This window comes from Peromyscus maniculatus, chromosome 3, assembly GCF_049852395.1.
Source record: "Peromyscus maniculatus bairdii isolate BWxNUB_F1_BW_parent chromosome 3, HU_Pman_BW_mat_3.1, whole genome shotgun sequence".
NCBI lineage: Eukaryota > Metazoa > Chordata > Mammalia > Rodentia > Cricetidae > Peromyscus > Peromyscus maniculatus.
Window position 1 is genome coordinate 138,037,290 of NC_134854.1, and position 20,438 is coordinate 138,057,727.

General features: G+C 50.9%; 1 protein-coding gene across 1 annotated transcript; it reads right to left on the reverse strand.

The window, feature by feature from the left end:
* Positions 1–852: 852 nt before the first annotated feature.
* Positions 853–20,419, reverse strand: Efcab12 (EF-hand calcium binding domain 12). The gene is made up of 9 exons (XM_006978530.4): positions 19,728–20,419; positions 14,268–14,722; positions 13,128–13,313; positions 9,433–9,589; positions 6,506–6,696; positions 5,567–5,780; positions 3,988–4,129; positions 2,302–2,358; positions 853–1,345 (listed from the first exon to the last, which is right to left on the reverse strand). The coding sequence occupies exons 1-9, from the start codon at positions 20,080–20,082 to the stop codon at positions 1,087–1,089; spliced, it is 2,016 nt and encodes a 671-aa protein (XP_006978592.3). The 5' UTR covers positions 20,083–20,419; the 3' UTR covers positions 853–1,086.
* Positions 20,420–20,438: the final 19 nt, after the last annotated feature.

A 20,438-nucleotide genomic window follows, 5' to 3' on the forward strand; every position in this document is an offset into this window, starting at 1 on the left:
CAGGCAAAACACTCAAGCACATAGAATAAATCTTTTTTTTTTTTGTTATTGTTTTGGTTTTTAGAGACAGGGTTTCTCTGTGTAACACTGACTGTCCTGGAACTCACTCTGTAGACCAGGCTGGCCTTGGACTCAGAGTTCTGTCTGTCTCTGCCTCCTAAGTGCTGGGATTAAAGGCGTGCGCCACCACTGCCTGGAAGAATCAATCTGAAAAAAAAAATTTAAAACAGCCTTGACTCTACAACTCAAACACAACAGACGTCACTGGTGGTCTTGGCAGTGGTTCCGGGAGATGGGGACAGAAGCTGAACAGGATGTTTTGCCCCAACAGGAAGTGAGCTGGGATGAGACAGGAATGCTGCCAACTCACCTTGAGGTGCTGCCTGTAAAGGGGAGAGGAGACCCAGAGAGGCAAAGTGTCGTACCTGAGATGGCTAGCCAGGAAGCAGCAGGATGAGGCATAGCTCTCCCGGGCCTGTGGCTCGCCCACCCTTCCCGCAGGCTGCGTGAAGTCCAGGGGCATGCGGATCATGGAAGGGCACAGCTAAGGGCAGCTTACAGGGTACATTTCACAAAGGGAAAGTCAGGCAAGTGAATCATAACGAAGGCCCATGAGCCAGAGAGTGTGTCTCTGATTTCTGAAGATCCACAGGGATTGAGGGCCTCGGTCTAATGGGGAGATGAGAACGCTGCTACCTCGTTTTACAGAGGACGCTCTGTCGTCGCATCTCTGTGGGCACTCATGTCCCAGGAGGAGAGGTGGGAGGTGGCCTGGGGAACCTGTGTCTTACACACCCACACCTTCAAGTTTCCCGGTCCTTAAGCGGGAAACCACATAAGCTAGGCTACAGGTCAGCTCTAACCTGGTTTATTTGAAAAGGGCAGAGGTCACGACAGGGTAGCAAACATAGCATGTGTGTGCCTGGGCACATCCACACTCCCAGGCACTGGACACTGTGGCATCAGGGGACACAGCTCCAGACCATCCCTGGGAATGTTTCTTTTGTATGGCTCTTTGATAGCTCATGTCGGCAGCTGTGGGCCCCTGGCCGCGTTGTCTTCTGGTCCAGTGGCCCCCAGGCCATTCTAGTTGATGGAGTACACCTTGTTTGCATCATAACCGGCTTGGGTCAAGTAAGCCCAGTCTTTCAAGGGCCACCAGTCTTTTGAGTAGTAGGTGGCAGGGTACGCATAGCGTGGGGGTTCCACACAGCTGAAGATTGCCTGGCTCTGGTCCCTGGCCACAGTGGGCAGGTAGAGCCGCAGCTTGTCCAGAAGGTGACCCGGCCAGAAGTGATTGGGGTGGGTGCATAAGGAACCACTGAGCCTCTTGGCCTTCAGCTTCCTGGAAAAGGAAAAGACACAGGGGAGGCTGCTGTGGCAGAGACACCAGTCAGGGCTCCTTCTCAGCAGAGGACGTGAGCTGCGACCATGCTCCACAGTGTGGAAAGTACTACACACCTCCAGTCTCCTCACCAGTGAGGACCCAGAGGTCCAGAGATCAAGATCGCACAGTGAGTGAGTGGCTAAGTTCAGGCCCCGGTCACTGCTTCTTAAACCCAAACTTAGAGGAGTGCTGTCCTTGTCTAGACAGTGGTTCTCAACCTTCCAAATGCTGCGACCCTTTAATCCAGTTCCTCACGCTGTGCTGACCCCCAGCCCTAAAATTATTTTCGTTACTACTTCATAACTAAAATGTTGCTACTGTTACGAATCATAATGCAAATATCTGCCTTTTCCGTTGTTCCTAGGCGACCCCTGTGAAAAAGTCACTCGCCCCCCTAAGGGGTCACAACCCACAAGTTGAGAATTGCTGCTCTAGAGGCTTTGATTCCCCGCCAGGCCCCTTGCCTCACCCGTCCTGTGCAGGGCTGGGCATAGAACCCGGGGCCTCACATGCTCTGGGCTAGTACCCAGCTGCTAAGCTACACCTAGCCCCATTGGGAAACATTTGGATATCACGTCTGGACTCTAGCCTCAGGAGCCAGCCTCACTGGGTGCAGCTTCGGGTGTGGGACTGTGTATCAACATGGTCTCCTCTGACTGGGGCATCCAGAGCAACTCAGGCTTGTTGGTCACAACGCAGGTGAGTTCACTTATAGGAGGCCCCAGAGCAGCCATGCAGGGCACCCTCTGAATGCTCCTCTGCTGCCCCTTCGGCCCTGGGCACGGAGCCCCACGACAATCCTAGGCTCTTGTCCGGTGTGCACAGGTCCCAGAGCTGCCTCTGGTTAGAGGGGAGGCCAGCCTTCTCGTCTTTATCCCCGGCCCTCCTGGCAGACACATGGGACCACTACAAACCTAGTGAAGTCTTCAAACTCCTGAAAGTGCATTTTCTTGAGTTTCTTTGATGTCTTCCTAGTAGGGAATAGAGAGAGGCATTGTTAGAAACTCCAGGAGCCAGTGGTGGGGGCGCACACGCCTTTAATCCCAGCACTCGGGAGGCAGAGCCAGGTGGATCTCTGTGAGTTCAAGGCCAGCCTGGGCTACCAAGTGAGTTCCAGGACAGCCAAGGCTACACAGAGAAACCTTGTCTCAAAAACAAACAAACAAAAAACCAAATAAACAAACAAAAGACCCATAAAAGAAACTTCAGGAAAAGTAGGCTTTGGGGAGCAGGTGGGGGCCATTAAGGGGTGTGTTTCCGAGTCTCAGACCAGAGTGCTGAACATCTTTCTTTTGTGGTGAGACTCTAGCTGTGTCTCCCACACAAAGGCCCGGGCTTAGCCAGGTTGGTGGAGGAAGAGAACCTTGGCTTTCTTTGTCTGTGGCGGGAAGGCCTCCAGAATAGTTAGTTGAAGTGTTCAGCAACTGGTAGAGGCTGAAGCCTGACTCACTCCCCCTTCCAGAGGCCAAGCTCCCTGGGACTAGCATGGTAAAGACTCACCCTCCATTCCTTCGCCCAGCAGGCATCACTAGCCAGATTCCTTCCCAAGCCCACAGCTGGCTCAGAAGCTCTGGATTTTTTTTCTTCTGATACAAAGGATTGAGCTCTGGGTCTTGTGTACTCTCTACCCCTAGTGCCTGGCCTCAGGATCTTTTGCAATCTAGTCGCTAGTGGTGAGAGAGAGCCAGTGTCTCTCCTTTAGCTAGGGGACCGCTCTTTCTCTTCCACACCTGTGGCTGGTCAAACACAAGCAAAAATCCACTTCCTGGATTCACGGCTTAGGAATTGGTGACCGTCAGCCACAGGCTAGGAGGCACATCTCAGAGGCTCTCTAAGCTACTGCCAGCCTGGGTCATGCTCAACACTTTGCAAGCCACAACTGCTGTGGGCCTAGACTGTCCCCGTACTCAAAACCACTCAGACAAGTGCAGCGTAAAGCATCAGCTACACCATGGCCCTTGTCTCACCCTCCCGGTATGTAATGGGAGCGCTGCACCCACTTTATACATGGGCACACCGAGGCTCAGATCGCAGAAACTGGGCTATTGACCAGAAACGTGTCTGGTGTCCACTCTGCGGCACTGCATGCTGCCCCAGGCATTCTGCCACCCCACCCCCGTCCCTCTGCAGGGATGCCATCTCCACAGTAGTTGCCTCCTGCTTGGTCCACATCTGGTGGGAGCAGAGGGGGACTTGACCTGGGGTCCCTTCAAAGGAGGTGCCTTTCAGAGGACTCAGTCCAAGGGTCAGAGTAGCGTGTCGTTTTCCCGGGGGCTACCAGCCTGTCTCTTGTTGGAGAAGGAGTGTGCCTGCCACAGGGTGGCAGTGCAGGGAAGGAGTTAGTCCCTGTCCTTTGCAGAGTCCCTAGGCCTCCGCCGCAGGGTGAGATAACACCCCCTTTGGATCTTTTCCACTGGCCTGATGATTGTATAAGCCTGTGGTCAGGAGGGGAGCATGATCCTAAGACATGCACTAAGGGTGACGTTTAGGACGGCTAGTGGGAAGTGACCAGTTAGGGGCACAGATACTGGCACAACATGACACCACACGCATGCCAGTGTCCAGGCCCCTGCAGCTGAAGGGACGGCCGGACACTCAGCTTGTCTGTCTTCTTGGCCCCAAGCTTGCTGAGGCCATGGGTCCGGAATCCAATCCTCTCATCTACATAGTAGCCTCCAGGCTGCCGGATCGGGCGGACTTCTTCTCTCAGAGAAATGATCTTGTCTCCTGGATACAGTAGTGCTGTGGGCGGCAAGGAAGGCAGCAGGTCCGTTAGCCAAAGTTGTCTACTTTAGGGTCACATGGGATGGCTAAAAAAAAAATCCACACTTCTGTTTAAAAGATTGCTTTTTCTGGGCCATCAAGATGCCTTGGCAAGTAGAGTAGCAAAGTGTATGTGGGGGGCTGGGAGACAACTTTGTGGAGTCCGCTCTCCCTACATCGCTGTGGATTCTGGGTACTGAACTTAGGTCATGAGGATGGTGACAAGAGCCTTTATCCACTGAGCCATCTCACTGGCCCTCAGCTTTGTAAGCTTACATTTATTTATTCTCTGTGTGGGTCTGTATCTAGGAGATATGGGGGCGGGGAGAGGGAGAATGGGAGAGAGAGAGAGAGAGAGAGAGAGAGAGAGAGAGAGAGAGAGCACCACTAATGCACGTGGAGGTCAGAGGACAACTTGTAGGGTGGTAAGAGCTGGTTTTCTCTTTCCACTGAGTCCCAGGGATTGAACTTGGGTCATTAGGCTCACCATCAAAGCTTGGCCTGCTAAACCATCTTGCTAGCCCAACTTTTTATTTTCAGATGTTCGTAGGTTCATTGGAAATCGCAAAACACAACAGGGTATAGAGTTCCCTGGACTCTCCCACGGCTCCCACAGTGTGGCGTGGCTTATCATGCAGTTAAGTTTCAGAAGGGACTTTAGACAACCCTGCTCACCAGGGGACAGAGGGAAACCAGGTTGTAACAGCAAATTGGTTTGGAACTACTTAGCAAGCCTAGGTTGGAGGCAGGAAGATTCAACTAGACTTCACTAGGTTAATGCTTGGATGAATGTGTGTGTGTGTGTGTGTGTGTGTGTGTGTGTGTGTGTGTACACGCTTGATAAGCAAGCAATCTACCACTGAGCTCCATTCCCAGCCCTTAGAACTACTTTGGTAACTTTGGGGGTAACTTTTTGAGACATGGTTTCTCTGTGTAGCTTTGGCTGTCCTGGATCTCGATCTGTAGACCAGGCTGGCCTTGAACTCTCAAGAGATTCACCTGACTCTGCCTCCTGAGTGCTGGGATTAAAGGTGTGCACCACCACTGCCCACCTGGCCTTTAGTAACTATTTTGATGGTGGTTTTCTTGTTGTTCTGAATTTGTCATAGGTGTGTGTGTGTGTGTCTACGTGTTTATATGGGTGCGTGTGGGTAGGTGGGTACAAGTATGTGGAGGCAGAGCCCCATAACCCTGATCCCACCCCGATCTCACCTAAGGAGCCCATGTGTCTCAGAGCCTGCGCCCTAGAGTCCCACGTAGCGGTCAGGCTGTCTGCCTTCCCTCCGCCTCCTTCCCAGGGTCCCCACTGAAGGCCACAGTGGCTGGGCTGGGTGCGTGCATGGAGAAGCCAGTGTCCGGCCAGCTCCACATTAGCCGTGGCTCAGCCCCAGGCTCTCCCTTGAAGCAAGCCCCTACCTCTCATGAGGATGTCCTCAGTGAGCGGGAGACCGTAGGCCTCGCAGAGTTCCCAGCATCTCAGGTAGACCAGGAAGTTATCCCTGCGGTTCATGTTGAGCAGCTCCTCCATCTCCCCAGACATGGTGGACGGCAGGCAGTGGTCGTCAAAGTGCTTCGTCCCAGACCGAACCAGCCGGCAGCTCTCCACGTATTGGATGGAGGGGAGAAGGAGCTGCAGGGAGAAGAAGCGGGAAGAACAGAGGGGTGCTCCACCTTGTGTCTTTGTGACATTCCTCCCAGCTGGGAGGCAGCCTGGCTCCTCCTTCACCTCCCTGTGAGGGGCCCCCAGGAAGAAGAATGGTGTAGTGAGGTCCAATTCAGGTCCCAAGGGCAGCAGCTTAGAGGTCAAGGTCACTCCTCAGGGGCTCTGAGCACTTGGCACCTGAGTCCTGGGAATACAGCCTATACCAGATGTGCCCATGTGGCTGTACTCTCTGTAAGGAGGCACAGTAGCAGTAAGTATCCTGTGGGAAATTGTCGTGAGTCTTCGGCTGCAGGGGACTCTAAACCAGGTGTACACCTGTGTGTGATCCTGAGGTAGAAGCCACGTCGCCAGTGCAGAGGGCTGAGAAGTGTCTTTCTCTCTCTCTCTCTCTCTCTCTCTCTCTCTCTCTCTCTCTCTCTCTTTTGTGAGACAGATTCTTGACATGTAGCCCTGGCTGGCCTGGAACTCACTGTGTAGACCAGGATGGCCTCAAACTCATAATCCTTTTGACTGGATCTCCTGGGTGCTAGGATTATAGGAGTGTTTCACCACACCTAGCTGCTTAGAGCACAGATGACAGACAAGGGCTAAGGGGAGGTGAGACCTTCCCAAGAGCTCCCCAACTAGCAGGTGTCAGTGCCAAGTCTTGAACCCTGGCTTGCCCAGCCCCCAAGCCTGTGCTAAAGAGGTACCTTGTGTTGCCTCCGCCTCTCTCGGTACCGCTTGCCCACATCCTCCATGTCTTCCTCTGTCATGGGCCGCCCCTCCATCTTTATATCAACCTCAGGCACCTTCAGCAGGTCCATCTTGGGAGGCTGCAGGGCTGGGACAGCCTGTTGCTTTTGGGAGGTATGCTTCAGGGGAGTTTTCCTCTGAGTCAAATCTAGAGTTGGAGGGGAAAATGGAAAGACTAAGAGGGTGCCCAGCTGGGGAACTGAACCTGATGGCATTGAGCGATGCCAATGTGCTCTTCTGTCCCTTCCCGTGTGTCCAACCCTTCCCTGCTCCTTTCTCACCCTGTCACCTTGTTCCCACCAAGTGGCAAATATAACCCTTATAAAATGGCAGCTGGGCACGGTGGCGCACACCTTTAATCCCAGCACTCTGGAGGCAGAGTGAGTTCAAGGCCAGCCTGGTCTATAAAGTGAGTTCTAGGACAGCTAGGACTATGACACAGAAAAAAAACCTGTCTCCAAAACCAAACAACAACAAACAAACAAAAAATGTAAATAAGATCAGCCTACCATCCTGGCTTCCCAGGGAACACTCTCTGAAAACAGACTCCTTTCCTGGACCACAAGGACCTGCGGAATCTGTTTCAGCTGCCATCCTTCATCCTGTAGTCTCCCCTCACCGTGCCGTTCTCACCTCCTGTACCCTAAAAGTTCTCCCTGCCTCAGGCCCTTGACCTTGGCATTTCCACCTCTTGGACGCCCTTCGCAGACAATGGCTGTGCACCAGTCACTCAGGGGGCAGACCGACCCCTACATCTCAGGACCTTTGCCTGCCTACCATCCTGGCACTCACTCCAGCTGTCTCCAAGGCATCCATCTCTTGTGGACATCACCTGATCATGTGCCAGCTGATGGCAGCAGGGCTTGGGCTAGCCCATTGCAGTCTCCCAGTTCCTATGAGTGGGCCTAGCATTTGGGAGGTACTTCCAAAGTGGGGACCACTTAAGGGATTCCGACCCCCTGCCATGGCCCTGGTGGCAGCCTCATGTTGAAGGGAAGTCTTGGCCTCACATCCTCCCAAGACTCCAGACAAGAAGCTTAGCCCCTCTGGACATTTGCTTCCCCATGGAAACCATGCATAGCAACCCTAACCTCCAGACAGGCAGGATGCTGTGTTGTACAAATGCGACCAGCCCCTGTGGCGCCCTGGAAACACAGGCTCCTCCCTCCTCTGAGTCCAGATGCCCAGCAGCTTGTTCCTTTAGACAAACTGAGAGGCCCTCCCCTGAGTCCACCTGACTCACCCAATGCCATCCTCCAGGAGCAGAGAGTTCTGGTGATGCTGAAATAGCACCAGTCAGCAGATGAATGCTGCCTGCCTTCAAGTCAAGATAAGGGGGATTTCTTTGATAAGCGGCATGGGAGGGATGTATGTATATGTGTGTGTGTCGAAGTCCTTCGACTATAGCTATTATTGCTGAGCACTGTGCTCTAGTGACTCCAGCCAGCTGTGAAATCACAGCAGTGCTGGGCATTCATAAGACTCCGGGAGGAGCAGAGCGGGGAAGTGCAACCCAGAGGAGGTGCTGACCCTGGGCTATCGAAGCTGTGAGGCTGCTTGGGTTTCCTGGGTTCTGATTGGTCAGGGACCCTCCTGGGGGTGGGGATGGGGCTGGGTGCCAGTGTGTCCACAGGACAGCCTTCACCAGAAAGTCTGCGATCTGGAACTAGGGCATTCACACTAAGCAGGAGCCACCTAAGGGCACCACACCAGGGAGGGCACCGCATACCCTTGGTGTGGCCATTCACGCCAACTCGGAGAAACTTTGCTTCAACTTGGCACCCCTGCAAGGAAGACCCTTCAACTGCCTCCTCGTGGCTTTATTTCATCTCAAAGGGACAGAACCCCACCCCTCCCTAAAATGTGTCTGAGGTTAATTTCCTGCCAGCCTGGTGGAGAGGGGCAGAGCTAGACCCATTCCACTTAAATAAACGATGTTGCTCTGTTTGAAAGGGAACTGGAAGCTGGGAGAAGAGCGTTGCAGTTGTTTGTGCCCCCCACCCGCCCCAACAATAATAAACTAAAAACAAATAGGGGCTGAGGGTTATTGATCAGTTGGTAGAGTGTGTGCCTCATGCACAGAGCCCTGAGTCCAACACCAGCAGCACATAAAAACCAGGCATGGTGGTGTACACCTGTACCCCAGCACTGGGGAGACAGAGGCAGGCAGATCTCTGAGTTCGAGGCCAGCCAGGTCTACAGAGTGAGTTCCAGGCCAGTCAGAGCTATGTAGAGGCCTTGTCTCAAAACAAACAAAAAGATATAGGCGTGCACTGTAAATTCATAGCCCATGTCAGAGAATCCTTTCTTGTTTGCCTCTTGCTGCTTTTGGACAGATGTAGCCCACACGCACTTGAGGGTAAATGTAACCTGCACAACATCCCTACTTATAACACCCATGATGACAGAAAGCCCATACCAGTGAACTCCAAATGGGTTCATTCAGTTTCTGAGCAAGATGTTTTGCTTTCTTTTTTCCTTTTTCTTTTCTTTTTTAGATAAGGTCTCCTGTATCCCACACTGACCTCACACTCTCTCCGTAGTCATGGATGACCCTGAACTTCTGATCCTCCCACCTCTACCCCTGGTGTCCGCGTTGCTAGGGATGGAGTCCTGGGCTTTGGACATGCTAGACAAGCATTCTGCCAACCCCTCTCCATCCCCAACCTTCAGTTGTGTTTTCAATCAATCACTTATGTCCCTCTGAGGACAGAGGCTGGACTTCATCTCTGAATAGACAAACGGGCAGCTGGGCCCTTGAGAAAATATCCGCTTCCTCGTTGACAAAGCTTGGCAAACCTATAAGCCAGAGAAGGAGGTGCCGCTTGAGGATGTAAATGCTGGGGTGAGCCGGCCTGGCTCTGAGGGCAGGAGGGGCACGCACACTCCCTGGCAGTGGGCAAGGTGCTTCTCTGCTGGGCCAGTGACCACTGCTTGTAGGTGCTGGCCAGGGCATCCGTGGTGATAGCGTTCTGTTTCCCGAGAGAGCCCAGGTAGATGACTATGTCCTCCAGCTCCTGGTTCTTCAGAGGAACTCCGATCTGAGGAGGCACAAGAACTTCCTGAGGCCCACCTCACCCTTACCACCAGGCCTGGCCAACCTGCTCAACCCTCCAACTTCCTGCTGCCACCGGAACGCAGAGCCCCTGCCGGGCCCCCGGTGTACTCTGCAATTTACCATGCCTTGCTTTTGCCCACACAGCTCCCTCTTTCTGCCTGAAAACTCCCATCCCTCCTTCAAAAGCAAGGCCAGATAAGCCTCCGTCTTTACAAAGTCTTTTTCAGTTGATTAACATACTGGATAGGAAGAAAGTCACACATCCATCATGATCCACAAGGAACAAGTATGCCCACCCTGGCTGAAGTATCAGAAATTTATATGCCTTTTTCTTTGAAGGATATGATGGCCATTCTTGATTGTCAACTTGACTACATCTGGAATTAACTAAACCCCAAGTGGCTGGGTACACCTGTGAGGAATTTTTCTTTATTAAGTCATTTGAAGTGGGACAATACATCACTAATCCAGACCTTTTGAGGTAGGAAGATCCACTTTAACCTGGGCCACACCTTCTCCTGGCAGCCTGTATAAAGGACACAGAAGAAGGGAGCTTTCTCTCTCTTGGCCTGCTTGCTCTTGCTCTCCCTGGTAAGTCCATTCCTTGATTGGCCTTAGAGCCTACTTCTTCCTTTGAGATTCGGGCATATAGTGAAGATCAGCTGAGACTCCCAACCTTGTGTACTGAACAACCACTAGTTTCTTGGACCTTCCATCAGGAGACTACTGGAATAGTTGGACCATAGCCTGTAAGCTGCTCTAATAGATACTATACATACATATATATTGCTATCTGTCCTGTTTCTCCAGAGACAATAGACAACTCTGGAGGTATGTAGTGCTTACCCGAAACCCTGAATGTTCAGAAAGAAAAGTTTGAAAGGAAACATAATTGTGATTGTAATTATCTCTTCATTCACTTTAGATGGCAGTCACTGCTGAACCTGTCCTTGGTCCAGCTCAGAGCTGTCCTGGTGCTAAAGGACTTCCTATTCCAACATGTTTGAAAGATTAGTTGGGCAGTGGTGGCTCACACAATTAATCCCAGCACTCGGGAGGCAGAGGCAGGTGGATCTCTCTAAGTTCCAGGCCAGCCTGGGCTACAGAGTGAGTTCCAGGACAGCCAGGATTATTATAGAGAAACACTGTCTGGAAAACCAATTATTTATTTTGTGCATAGAGTGTTTTGCCTGTATGTATGTAAGTGCACCATATGCATGCCTAGTGTCCAAGGAGGTTCAGCGAGGGTCTCAGATACCCTGAAACTGGAGTTACAGGGGATTGTGAGCTATTGGGTGGGTATTGGGAACCAAACCTCGGTCCTCTGCAAGAGCAGCAAGTGATCTTAACTGCTAAGCCATCTCTCCCGGCCCAGGATTTAATATTTAAACCAATTTGTTTTTTGATAGTTGAAGACATTTACTTTTAAAAAGTGTTTTGGATGATGTTCATCATTAAAAGGTTTGAAAACTGGTTAATTGAAACTGTAAGTCAGGGTATATAGTTCAGTAGTAGCAAGCTTGATAGTATATGCAAGGTGCTGAGTTCAAGCCCCAGCTGGAGAGACAGATAGGGGCCCACAGTTAAGAATGTATGCTGCTCTTTCAAAGGACTTGGATTTGGTTCCTAGTACCCACATCTGGCTGCTCATAACTCTTTATAACTTCAGCTCTAAAGATCGGATGCCCCCTTTTGGCTTCTGCTGGCACCAGCATACATGTACACATGTTCACACACACACACACACACACACACACACACACACACACACACACACACACACACACACATAATAAAAAAAAATGGAAGCCAGTCAGTGATGGCACACACCTTTAATTCCAGCACTCAGGAGGCAGAGGCAGGTAGATCTCTGTGAGTTCGAGGCCAGTTCCAGGACAGCCAGAGCTGTAACACAGAGAAACCACAAACAAACAAACAAACAAACAAACAAACAAACAAACAAACAAACAAATTTTAAAAGGGCAAGAGAGGTGGCAGCAGTTAAGAGCAGTCACTGCCCTTGCAGAGGACCCCAGCTCAGTTCCCAGCTCTAATGTGGTGGCTCACAACCATCTGTAACTCCAGTTCTAGGGGATCTGATGCCCTCTTCTGGCCTCTGAGGTCACTGCATCCATAAGGTGCAAATACACAGGCAAAAATTTCATAGGTAGGAAATATATGTGAATAAATCTTTAAAAAAAGATATAGGTAACAATGTCTGCTTTTTAAGGACATCTTGATTTGAACATACACAAACATTTAATTCATCTAAGCCAGCAACCTTTTCCTAGAAGAAACTAGACGTATTTTGGGTTTTGTGAGTCACAGGGGCTCTGCCATTGTATCATGGAATTCATAGATGAATGAGTGTGGCTGTGTTGAACAAAAGTGGTTTTTTGTTTTTCTAAAGAGGCAGGCTGGGCCGGGCGGTGGTGGCGCACGCCTTTAATCCCAGCACTCGGGAGGCAGAGCCAGGCGGATCTCTGTGAGTTCGAGGCCAGCCTGGGCTACCAAGTGAGCTCCAGGAAAGGCGCAAAGCTACACAGAGAAACCCTGTCTCGAAAAACCAAAAAAAAAAAAAAAAAAAAAAAAAAAAAAGAGGCAGGCTGGAGTTAGTACATGGGCCCAGATCCTGCACTAGACTAACAAACTTTCAAAGATGATGGAAACCCTATCATCTTTGATGGATGCCCTATCTGGTCCAATAGAAGAGCCGCTGACCGCACATGGTTTTTAAAGAATAGGATGTGATGCTTAATATTGAATGCCAATGTGACAGGATCTGGGATTATCTATGAGACAAACCTTCAGGCACACTGGTGAGGGGTTATTTAGATTAAGGTAGCCTCTGGGCATACCTGTGGATTATTTATTGTCTTGATTAGCTTAATTAAAGTAGAAAGACCCACCATGAAGGGGGAAAACATCAGAAGAGGTTCCTAGAGTTACAGGTGGCTGTGGGCCGCCTGATGTGGGTGCTGGGAATCGAACTCTGTCCTCTGGAAGAGCAACAAGTGCTTTAACCACCGAGCCACCTCTCCAGCACCAGGTACAGTGTTGGCTTTTGCTTGGCATGAGTGATGCGGGCCTGTGCATGCTAAACACAGGCTCTGCCGCTGAGCTGCACCCCGTATGTGATAGAGGAAGGTTTTGTTGTTTGTCGCGTGTGTGCACATGGATGTTTTGTGCTGCATGGATATTTGTGCACTGTGTGCATGCAGTGCGTGTGGAAGCCAGAAGAGGGCATTAGATCCTCTGGAAGTGGAGTTACAGGTAGTTGTTAGCTGCCATGTAGGGGCCGGAAACTGAACCTGGGTCCTCCGCAAGCGCCATCTCTCCAGGTTAGCCTGGGGTAGAGGTGGTTTTAAGGCTGTGGTCTGACTGTGGGTTGTGCCATGTTTCCCAGTGTGGCTTTGCAAGTATGAGGCTGCTAGTGTGACCCCGTGTGTCTTCCCCTCAGGACCCCAGAGCCTCATGGAGGGAGGGCATCCCCCAGGCCCAGTGGAGAAGCTCGTACTCACTGCCTTCAGAGCCATGATAAATTCCTCCCTGGAGATGCGCTGGTTCTCGCCCCGCTCCCCCTTGTTAAATACCTCCAGGATCTTGATCTTACGGCTACGCAGGTAGGTGTACAAGTCTGCCAGGATAGAAGGTTTGGGCAGCCGCAGCTGGGGTGCAGGTTGACGGATAGGTTTGGGAGCTTTGCCCTGGGAGAGGCAAGAGTGAGGCAGATAATTGGACTGCTTAGATGTACATATCCCTAGCCCTCCAGTTAAAATTTAATCTCACTGCAGAACCCAAAGATGGACTGGAGGGGAGGGTGCATTGTGTGTCTTTGTCCCTGTTTTCAATGTGGCCAGATTGACTAAATCTCCTTTATCTGTTCTTTATCATTAATTAGGCTGCTTTAATCAGCTTTTGAGGATGGGTGACTGAACTTCTCGGGGTAGAAACCATGACCCCAAGTTAGGTCATGCCATCACAGGGTAGCCCTCCTCCTCACCCTAACCTCAGATGTGATCCTCAAACTAGCCCACAAGCACTGGTTAGCACCTCTCTCTCCAGCATCGGACAGGTGTCCATGATCAAGACCGACTGCTGGTGTGCCCCAGATGGGATGCTTTTAAAGCGCATCCACGTGTTCTCAGACTTCCCCCTGGCCAAGACAGAATCCCTTTTCTATCCCCATGGTGCACCCTTCTGACACGGTGCAATATCAAGACTAGGGCCTAGGGCACAACAGCACTATGACTTCCTCCCTCTCTGTTCTGGGAGGCTCACTCTGGGGGCAGCTAGCCACCTTATTGTGAGGACTTGTATGCAGCCTCTGGGAGGTCCCTGGGGGAGGCAATGAAACCTCTGGTCAGCAGCCCTTTGAACGAGCTTGTCCTCGGGTCTGCAGTCTCGTGATATGGAGACAAAGCGTCCCAGCTAGAGTGCGCCTGGATTCCAGAGTCACAATAATAAGTATTTGTTTCTTTAAGTCATTCTGGGGTACTTGTTATGCAACAAGAGATAACTCATATACCTTCCTTTGGGAACTTGCTTTTGCTCCTCTGGAAAAAAAGGGGCAAACTACCTTGTTCTCTCTAGTCCAAGGGAACAAAATGTCACCATACTCCTGAAGCCTTCAGCATCTTCTGGCCATCAGGGCTTCTCACCTTGGGTTTCTTGATTGAAACCAAAGTTTCTTTAGGGGCTTTTAGCTCCTGGCGAATCAAGAGCAGAACCTTGGCCTCTGATGGTGTGATGGTGGCCTTATTCTCCAGCCATGTCTTGACATCGCCAAATGTTTCCAGCTGCCTCCGGAGCTTTGCCCTCTGGCTCAGCCAGACCTTCCTGTCCACTGGTGGCTGTTGGATGTCTTTAATATCCAAAGTTTTGAAGGTAGGTATGGGTGGAGGGGGAGCTTGAGGAGGCATCGTGGGGTGGGCTGGTGCCTGGTCCTTTGTCCCAGGCACAATGATGATTCGTCTGCGGCTTTGTGGCAGGTGGAAGTCTTTCTTCTTGAACTGTCGGAAGCAGTGGGCAGTGACCAGCTCAGGACTGAAGACAGGCCCCTGGCTGCTGGTTCCATAGATGTCATCATCTATGGAGGTGTAAGACCGGAATGCCCCTTGGGAGAAGAGGGTTACAAGGTGAGTTCCTTCTTGGAAGAGGACTAACAGGAGCCAGGGACAGGGAAACTGTTGTAGGGGCCGGTTGTGTATCAGGGCACCTGGTTCCTGCCTGGCTCTGTCACTGCATCGTGATGGTGAGGGATGTTAGCTAATGTGACCTGTGCCCCAACTCCCGACTACACTCTGCTGGTGCTCCAGACTCTGACCCTAGGCACCACAGCGCCCTCTGGTGGGAGCAAAGGCAAATCCAGAGAGCTTGGGTCTGAGTGCTGGCCTGCTTTCCTGCTCAGTCTCTGTGTCTCACTTTTCATCTGTAAGATGGGGATAATGGATACCTACTTTTTCAGGCGATGGAGGTGTTTATTAGAGTTGCTTTGTACATAAGTGTGCTGCTATACATGTATCTATATGCACATATGCATACACACATCTGTGTTTACTACATACAAGTTCTCTTCTTCATGGTGCTAAGGCTTAATTAAACCCAGGGCCTGGTGCTTGTTGGAGAAGTACTGTGCTGCCGAGCCACACTCCTCAGCCCCTAACTTGCAGTGATATGGCGGGTGGGCAGGGAGATGGCTCAGTGGATAAAGGCACTTTCTTCCAAGTTGGACAACTTGTGTCCAATCCCTGCAACCCATATGGTGGGAGGAAAGAACAGACTCCCACAAATTATCCTTTGCCCACAGTAGCACCGTGGCCCAAGCCGTTCTCTACCTGCTGAAATAAATATGTGTAAAAATGAATTAGGGAGTTGGAGAGATGACTCAGTGGTTAAAAGCACTGGCTGCTCTTTCAGAGGATCTGGGTTCGATTCCCAGCACCCACATGGTACTACACAACCATCTGTAACCCTAGTTCCGGAGGGTCAGTCACCCTTTTCTGGCCTCTAAGAGCACTGCATACACGTTCTTCACAGACATACTTGCAGGCAAAACAGCCATCCACATAAGACTACAGCAGACCCTATGTGCTGCTATTAATGGAGACAGTTAGGCATCCTGGGGGCCAAGTCACCCTCCTCCCAGGAAAGGACTGGCTCAGCTGTCTTACAGCTTACCTGCCTTCTGTCATATGCTCTTCTAGAACTTGACCTATGGGGAGGTCTATGGTGCGTTTTCTCGATTGATGATTGATGGGGGAGGGCCCAGCTCACTGTGGGTGGCACTATCCCTGGGCTGGGGGTCCTGGGTGCTATAATAAAGCTGGCGGAGCAAGCTAGGAAGCATCACTCCTCCATTGTCTCTGCATCAGCTCCTGCTCTGACTTCCCTGGATGATGGTCTATAAGCTAGAAGATGAAATAAACCTTATCCTTCCCAAGTTGCTTTTGGTCATGGCGTTTTATCCCAGCAATAGAAACATAACTAAGACACCACTGCATGCACTCGGAGCTGAACTCTGGAGGCCCTCACACTGTTGGACACTTTGCTTAAAGTCTCCAGTTGAGCCTGGTGCCCGGCGTCTCCAGCTGACAGGACCTCCCCACATTTCCCACTAGCTCAGTTCATTAATAACTGCTTACGGGGTGGGGTCAGGGGCTTCCTGTTTGAGACTCCTGGTGCAATGCTTTGGTTTTCTAGTAAACAGCTTATTCTCTGCTGGAGTCCTGGCTGCACCATAGTGCTTACATGTGATGGGAATTCGGCAAACAGTTCATGAATGACAAATGTAGACATGGGGTTGGTGCTATGACTGACCATATTCTTCAGATAAGAGACACTGAGGCCCAAAGTCCCTGGGTTGATTACTAACAGAGCTTAATTAGCCCCACAGACAAGTTCTTTTGTCTTAAGATTTCTTTTAATTTATGTGTGTGAATGTTTTGTGTGCATGTATGTATGTGTACCACATGTGTGTGCAGGGCCAACAAAGACCAGAAGGTGTTAAAATCCCTGGAACTGGAGTTATAATTAGTTGTGAGTGTGGGTGCTGGGAACTGAACTTGGGTCCTTTGCAAAAGCTATTTTTTTTTTTAAAGATTTATTTATTTATTTTGTGTATACAGTGTTCTGTCCACACATATGCCTGCAGGCCAGAAGAGGGCACCAGATCTCATTATAGATGGTTGTGAGTCATCATGTGGTTGCTAGGAATTGAACTCAGGATCTCTGGAAGAGCAGCCAATGCTCTTAACCTCTGAACCATCTCTTCAGCACCGCCCCCCAGCAAGTGCTCTTGACCACTGAAACATCTTTCTTTTTTTTTCCTTTTATTTTATTTTTTTTATTATTATTTATTTTACAATACTATTCAGTTCTATATAATAGCCACAGATTCCCTTGTTCTCTCCCTTCCTGCCCCCCTCCCCTTCCCCCCAGCACACCTCCCATTCCCACCTCCTCCAGATCAAGGTCTCCCCCGAGGTCTGGATCAACCTGATAGACTCAGTCCAGGCAGGTCCAGTCCCCTCCTCCCAGATTGAGCCAAGCGTCTCTGCATAAGTCCCAGGTTTCAAACAGCTAACTCATGCAACGAGCCCAGGACCTGGTACCACTGCCTAGATGCCTCCCAAACAGATCAAGTCAATCAACTGTCTCACCTATTCAGAGGGCCTGATCCAGTTGGGGGCCCCTCAGCCTTTGGTTCATAGTTCATGTGTTTCCATTCATTTGGTTATTTGTCCCTGTGCTTTATCCAACCTTGGTTTCAACAATTCTCGCTCAAATAAACCCTCCTCTTTCTCACTAATTAGACTCCCAGCTCTCCACCCGGGGCCTAGCCGTGGATGTCTGTATCCAGATTCCTTAGTCGTTGGATGGGGTTTATGGCACAACTATTAGGGTGTTTGGCCATCCCATCACCAGAGTAGGTCAGTCCCGGCTGTCTCTCGACCATTGCCAGCAGTCTTTTGTGGGGGTATCTTTGTGGATTTCTGTGGGCCTCTTTAGTTCTTTGTTTCTTCTGAAACATCTTTCAAGTCCCCAGAGCCAAGCTCTTAGCTATTTGCTGTCACCCAGCAGCAACTTGATCCTCATATCTGAAGACTTTCATTTCTAAATAGTTTGTGCCACCTACCCACCCCACCCCCACTCCCACCCTCCACCCCACCCCCGTGCGCTCCTGGGGCTGTGGATTGGACACAGCACAATCTCACTGGCCCCTCACCTGTATTTGTAACAACAGATCTGACTGACTCACCGCCCAGGCAGCCCAGCTCACACACATACTGCCCCCAATTCCTTCACCTAATTATCTCTAACTTACTTTTCAGGCTTAGCTCAGGCATCATCATCCCTTGAAGTCTCCCCAGCTCTTCTTTCCCACTCCCTTGGGGTCCCTACAGCCTCCACATTTAGTCTCACTACAGCATGGTTTGAGCCAAGGTAGGCCAGGATACCCCACTTTCCCAAATGCTGGGATGACAGGCTTTCATCACCAGGGCTGGCTTCTTAGTGCTCGTGGAGTTAACACACCTCCTGCCTGCCATGGCCTAAAGCTCTTGGCCCCTCTTTTCCCAGTTTCTCACCTGCCTTGTCCTCTTGTCTACGCTGCTCCTTTCTGCTCAGTCATGTCTCTTTGCTCCCTTACCTGGCCCTTGGGTTCCATTTACCCAGTTGCTGTGAGTTCCAAAGGGCATGGTTTCCCTTCCAGATCCCCATCCTGAGGTTCACAGTAGAGGTGTGGTGGTTTGAACGAGAATGGTCCCTTTGGGCTCACAGGTTTGAATGCTTAGGAAGTGGAACTGTTTGAAAGGATTAGGAGGTGTGGTCTTGTTGGAGGAAGTGTGTCACTGGAGGTGTGCTTCGAGGTTTTTGTTTTGTTTTGAGACAGGGTTTCTTTGTGTGGCCCTGGCTCTGTAGACTTTGGAACTAGCTCTGTAGTTCTTTGGAACTAGCTCTGTAGACTAAGGCTGACCTTGAACTCACAGAGATCTGCCTGCCTCTGCTTCCCAAGTGTTGGGCAGCATTGAGGTTTTATTTATTTATTTAAAAATATAATTTATTATTTTTATTTTATTTGCATTGGTGTTTTGCTGCATGTATGACTATGTGAGGATGTCAGATCTTGAGTTACAGACAGTTGTGAGCTGCCATGTGGGTGCAGGGACTTGAAACCAGGACCTCTGGAAGAGCAGTCAGTGCTCTTAGCCACTGAGCCATCTCTCCAGCCCCGGCATTGAGGTTTTAAAAGCCCACACTAGGTCCGGTCTCTCTCTGTGCATCAGGGTGTAGCTCTCAGCTACCTCTGCTGCCATGCTCCCTGCCATGATGATAATGGACTAAGCCTCTGAAACTGTAAGCCAGTCCCCATTAACTGCTTTCTTTTTTATAAGCGCTGCCTTGAAGAGCTGTGTCTCCTCACTGCAATAGAACAGTGACTGAGACAGCAGGTAACATCCCAGCCACCAGTGGCCTGCTCACCACCCCTTCTTCATGGCACATCTTTCTAGTGCTCTTCATGGCTGTGACCATCCACAGGAGGTGGTCTCCTGCAGTGACAGGCTGAGGCTTCCATCTTCTCATTAGAAGAGATGGTGGAATTGGAATGGAGAGTGCTGTGTTCCAGCTCCTGCCCAGGTCAAGTGTGCTCTCTGATGTCAATGGCTGTCACTGGCTGACTTTACTTCTGCTTGTACATTCCCAGGGACACAAAGAACTTCACCGTGGACCCTGAATGCTAGAAGACTCCATTCACTGACCCAAATGTGTTTTCCAGGAGCACCTACCCGAGGGTCCTAACTGGTCTCAGAAAACACACTCATTCTTCTTTAACGACTTACACCTCTCAGCTGCTGCCTCCCTTTCCAGCCACCATCCTAGGCTTCTGTTGTCCTGCTCACTCCCAAGCATCAACACTTTACACTCGACAGCCACTTTCCCTACTCACATCTGCACTGAGGACCCCCATCCCAGCATCGCCATGCCTCTAGACGCTCTGAAAACATCTCACCCCAATAGTTTAGAGGGTCTTAGGTGTCCACCAACTAAGATTAGATATGTCCCCATCTAACCAGGTTCCGCAGACACCCTACATCTCCATGAAAAATACCCTCACTCACCAAGGTCTAGGGATGCCAAGCTGAATGTCACCTGGCGTTTCCTTCTCTCCTCAGCTCTCTGGGCCTGCAGCAGCTTGGCTCCTCTCTTTTGCTTCCCAGTGTATTTGGCCGGGGTTTCTGGCGGACCCTGACTGTGTGCCGGGGAAAGGTGGCCAGGGGAATCAGCATTACTCGGTGAAGCATCAGATGGATGGGGAGGAGCCTTGTTGAGGACTGGGGTCTTCAGGCCAGCCGGCCCCACACCTCTTCTCTTCTCTCTGTGTCCTCCACCTTTCAAGTTGCAGCATTTTGCCAAGAACTTTACTGGGGACTGACAGCTGACTTCTCTAGGTCTCTTCTTCAATATAGGACCCATTGTTGTCCCACCCAGAAATACGCAGGGTCCCAGGCACAACAGCCCTGGCTCTGATTCCAAGCCAGGTGACTAGGCCTGCTCCTCAAGCTAAGTCTGGGCATGGGAATCCTGGAAGAGGTCGTGACCTGCTGGAACTCCTGGCAACCCTTCTGGCAGAGCTGAGACGCCACAATGAGTCTTCCAGCCTATCCTGGCCCTCTCCCAATGGCTTTGCTGTGGGGAGCCGGCGGGTTCCTGCAATGGCGCTGTGGGGCAGGCCCCAGGCTTAGCCATTTGGTGCAACAGCTTCAAGTTTTGCAAAAGGTAACCCGTTACTGAGCGAGGAAGCCCCGTTGCCATAACTACAGATGCTCTGA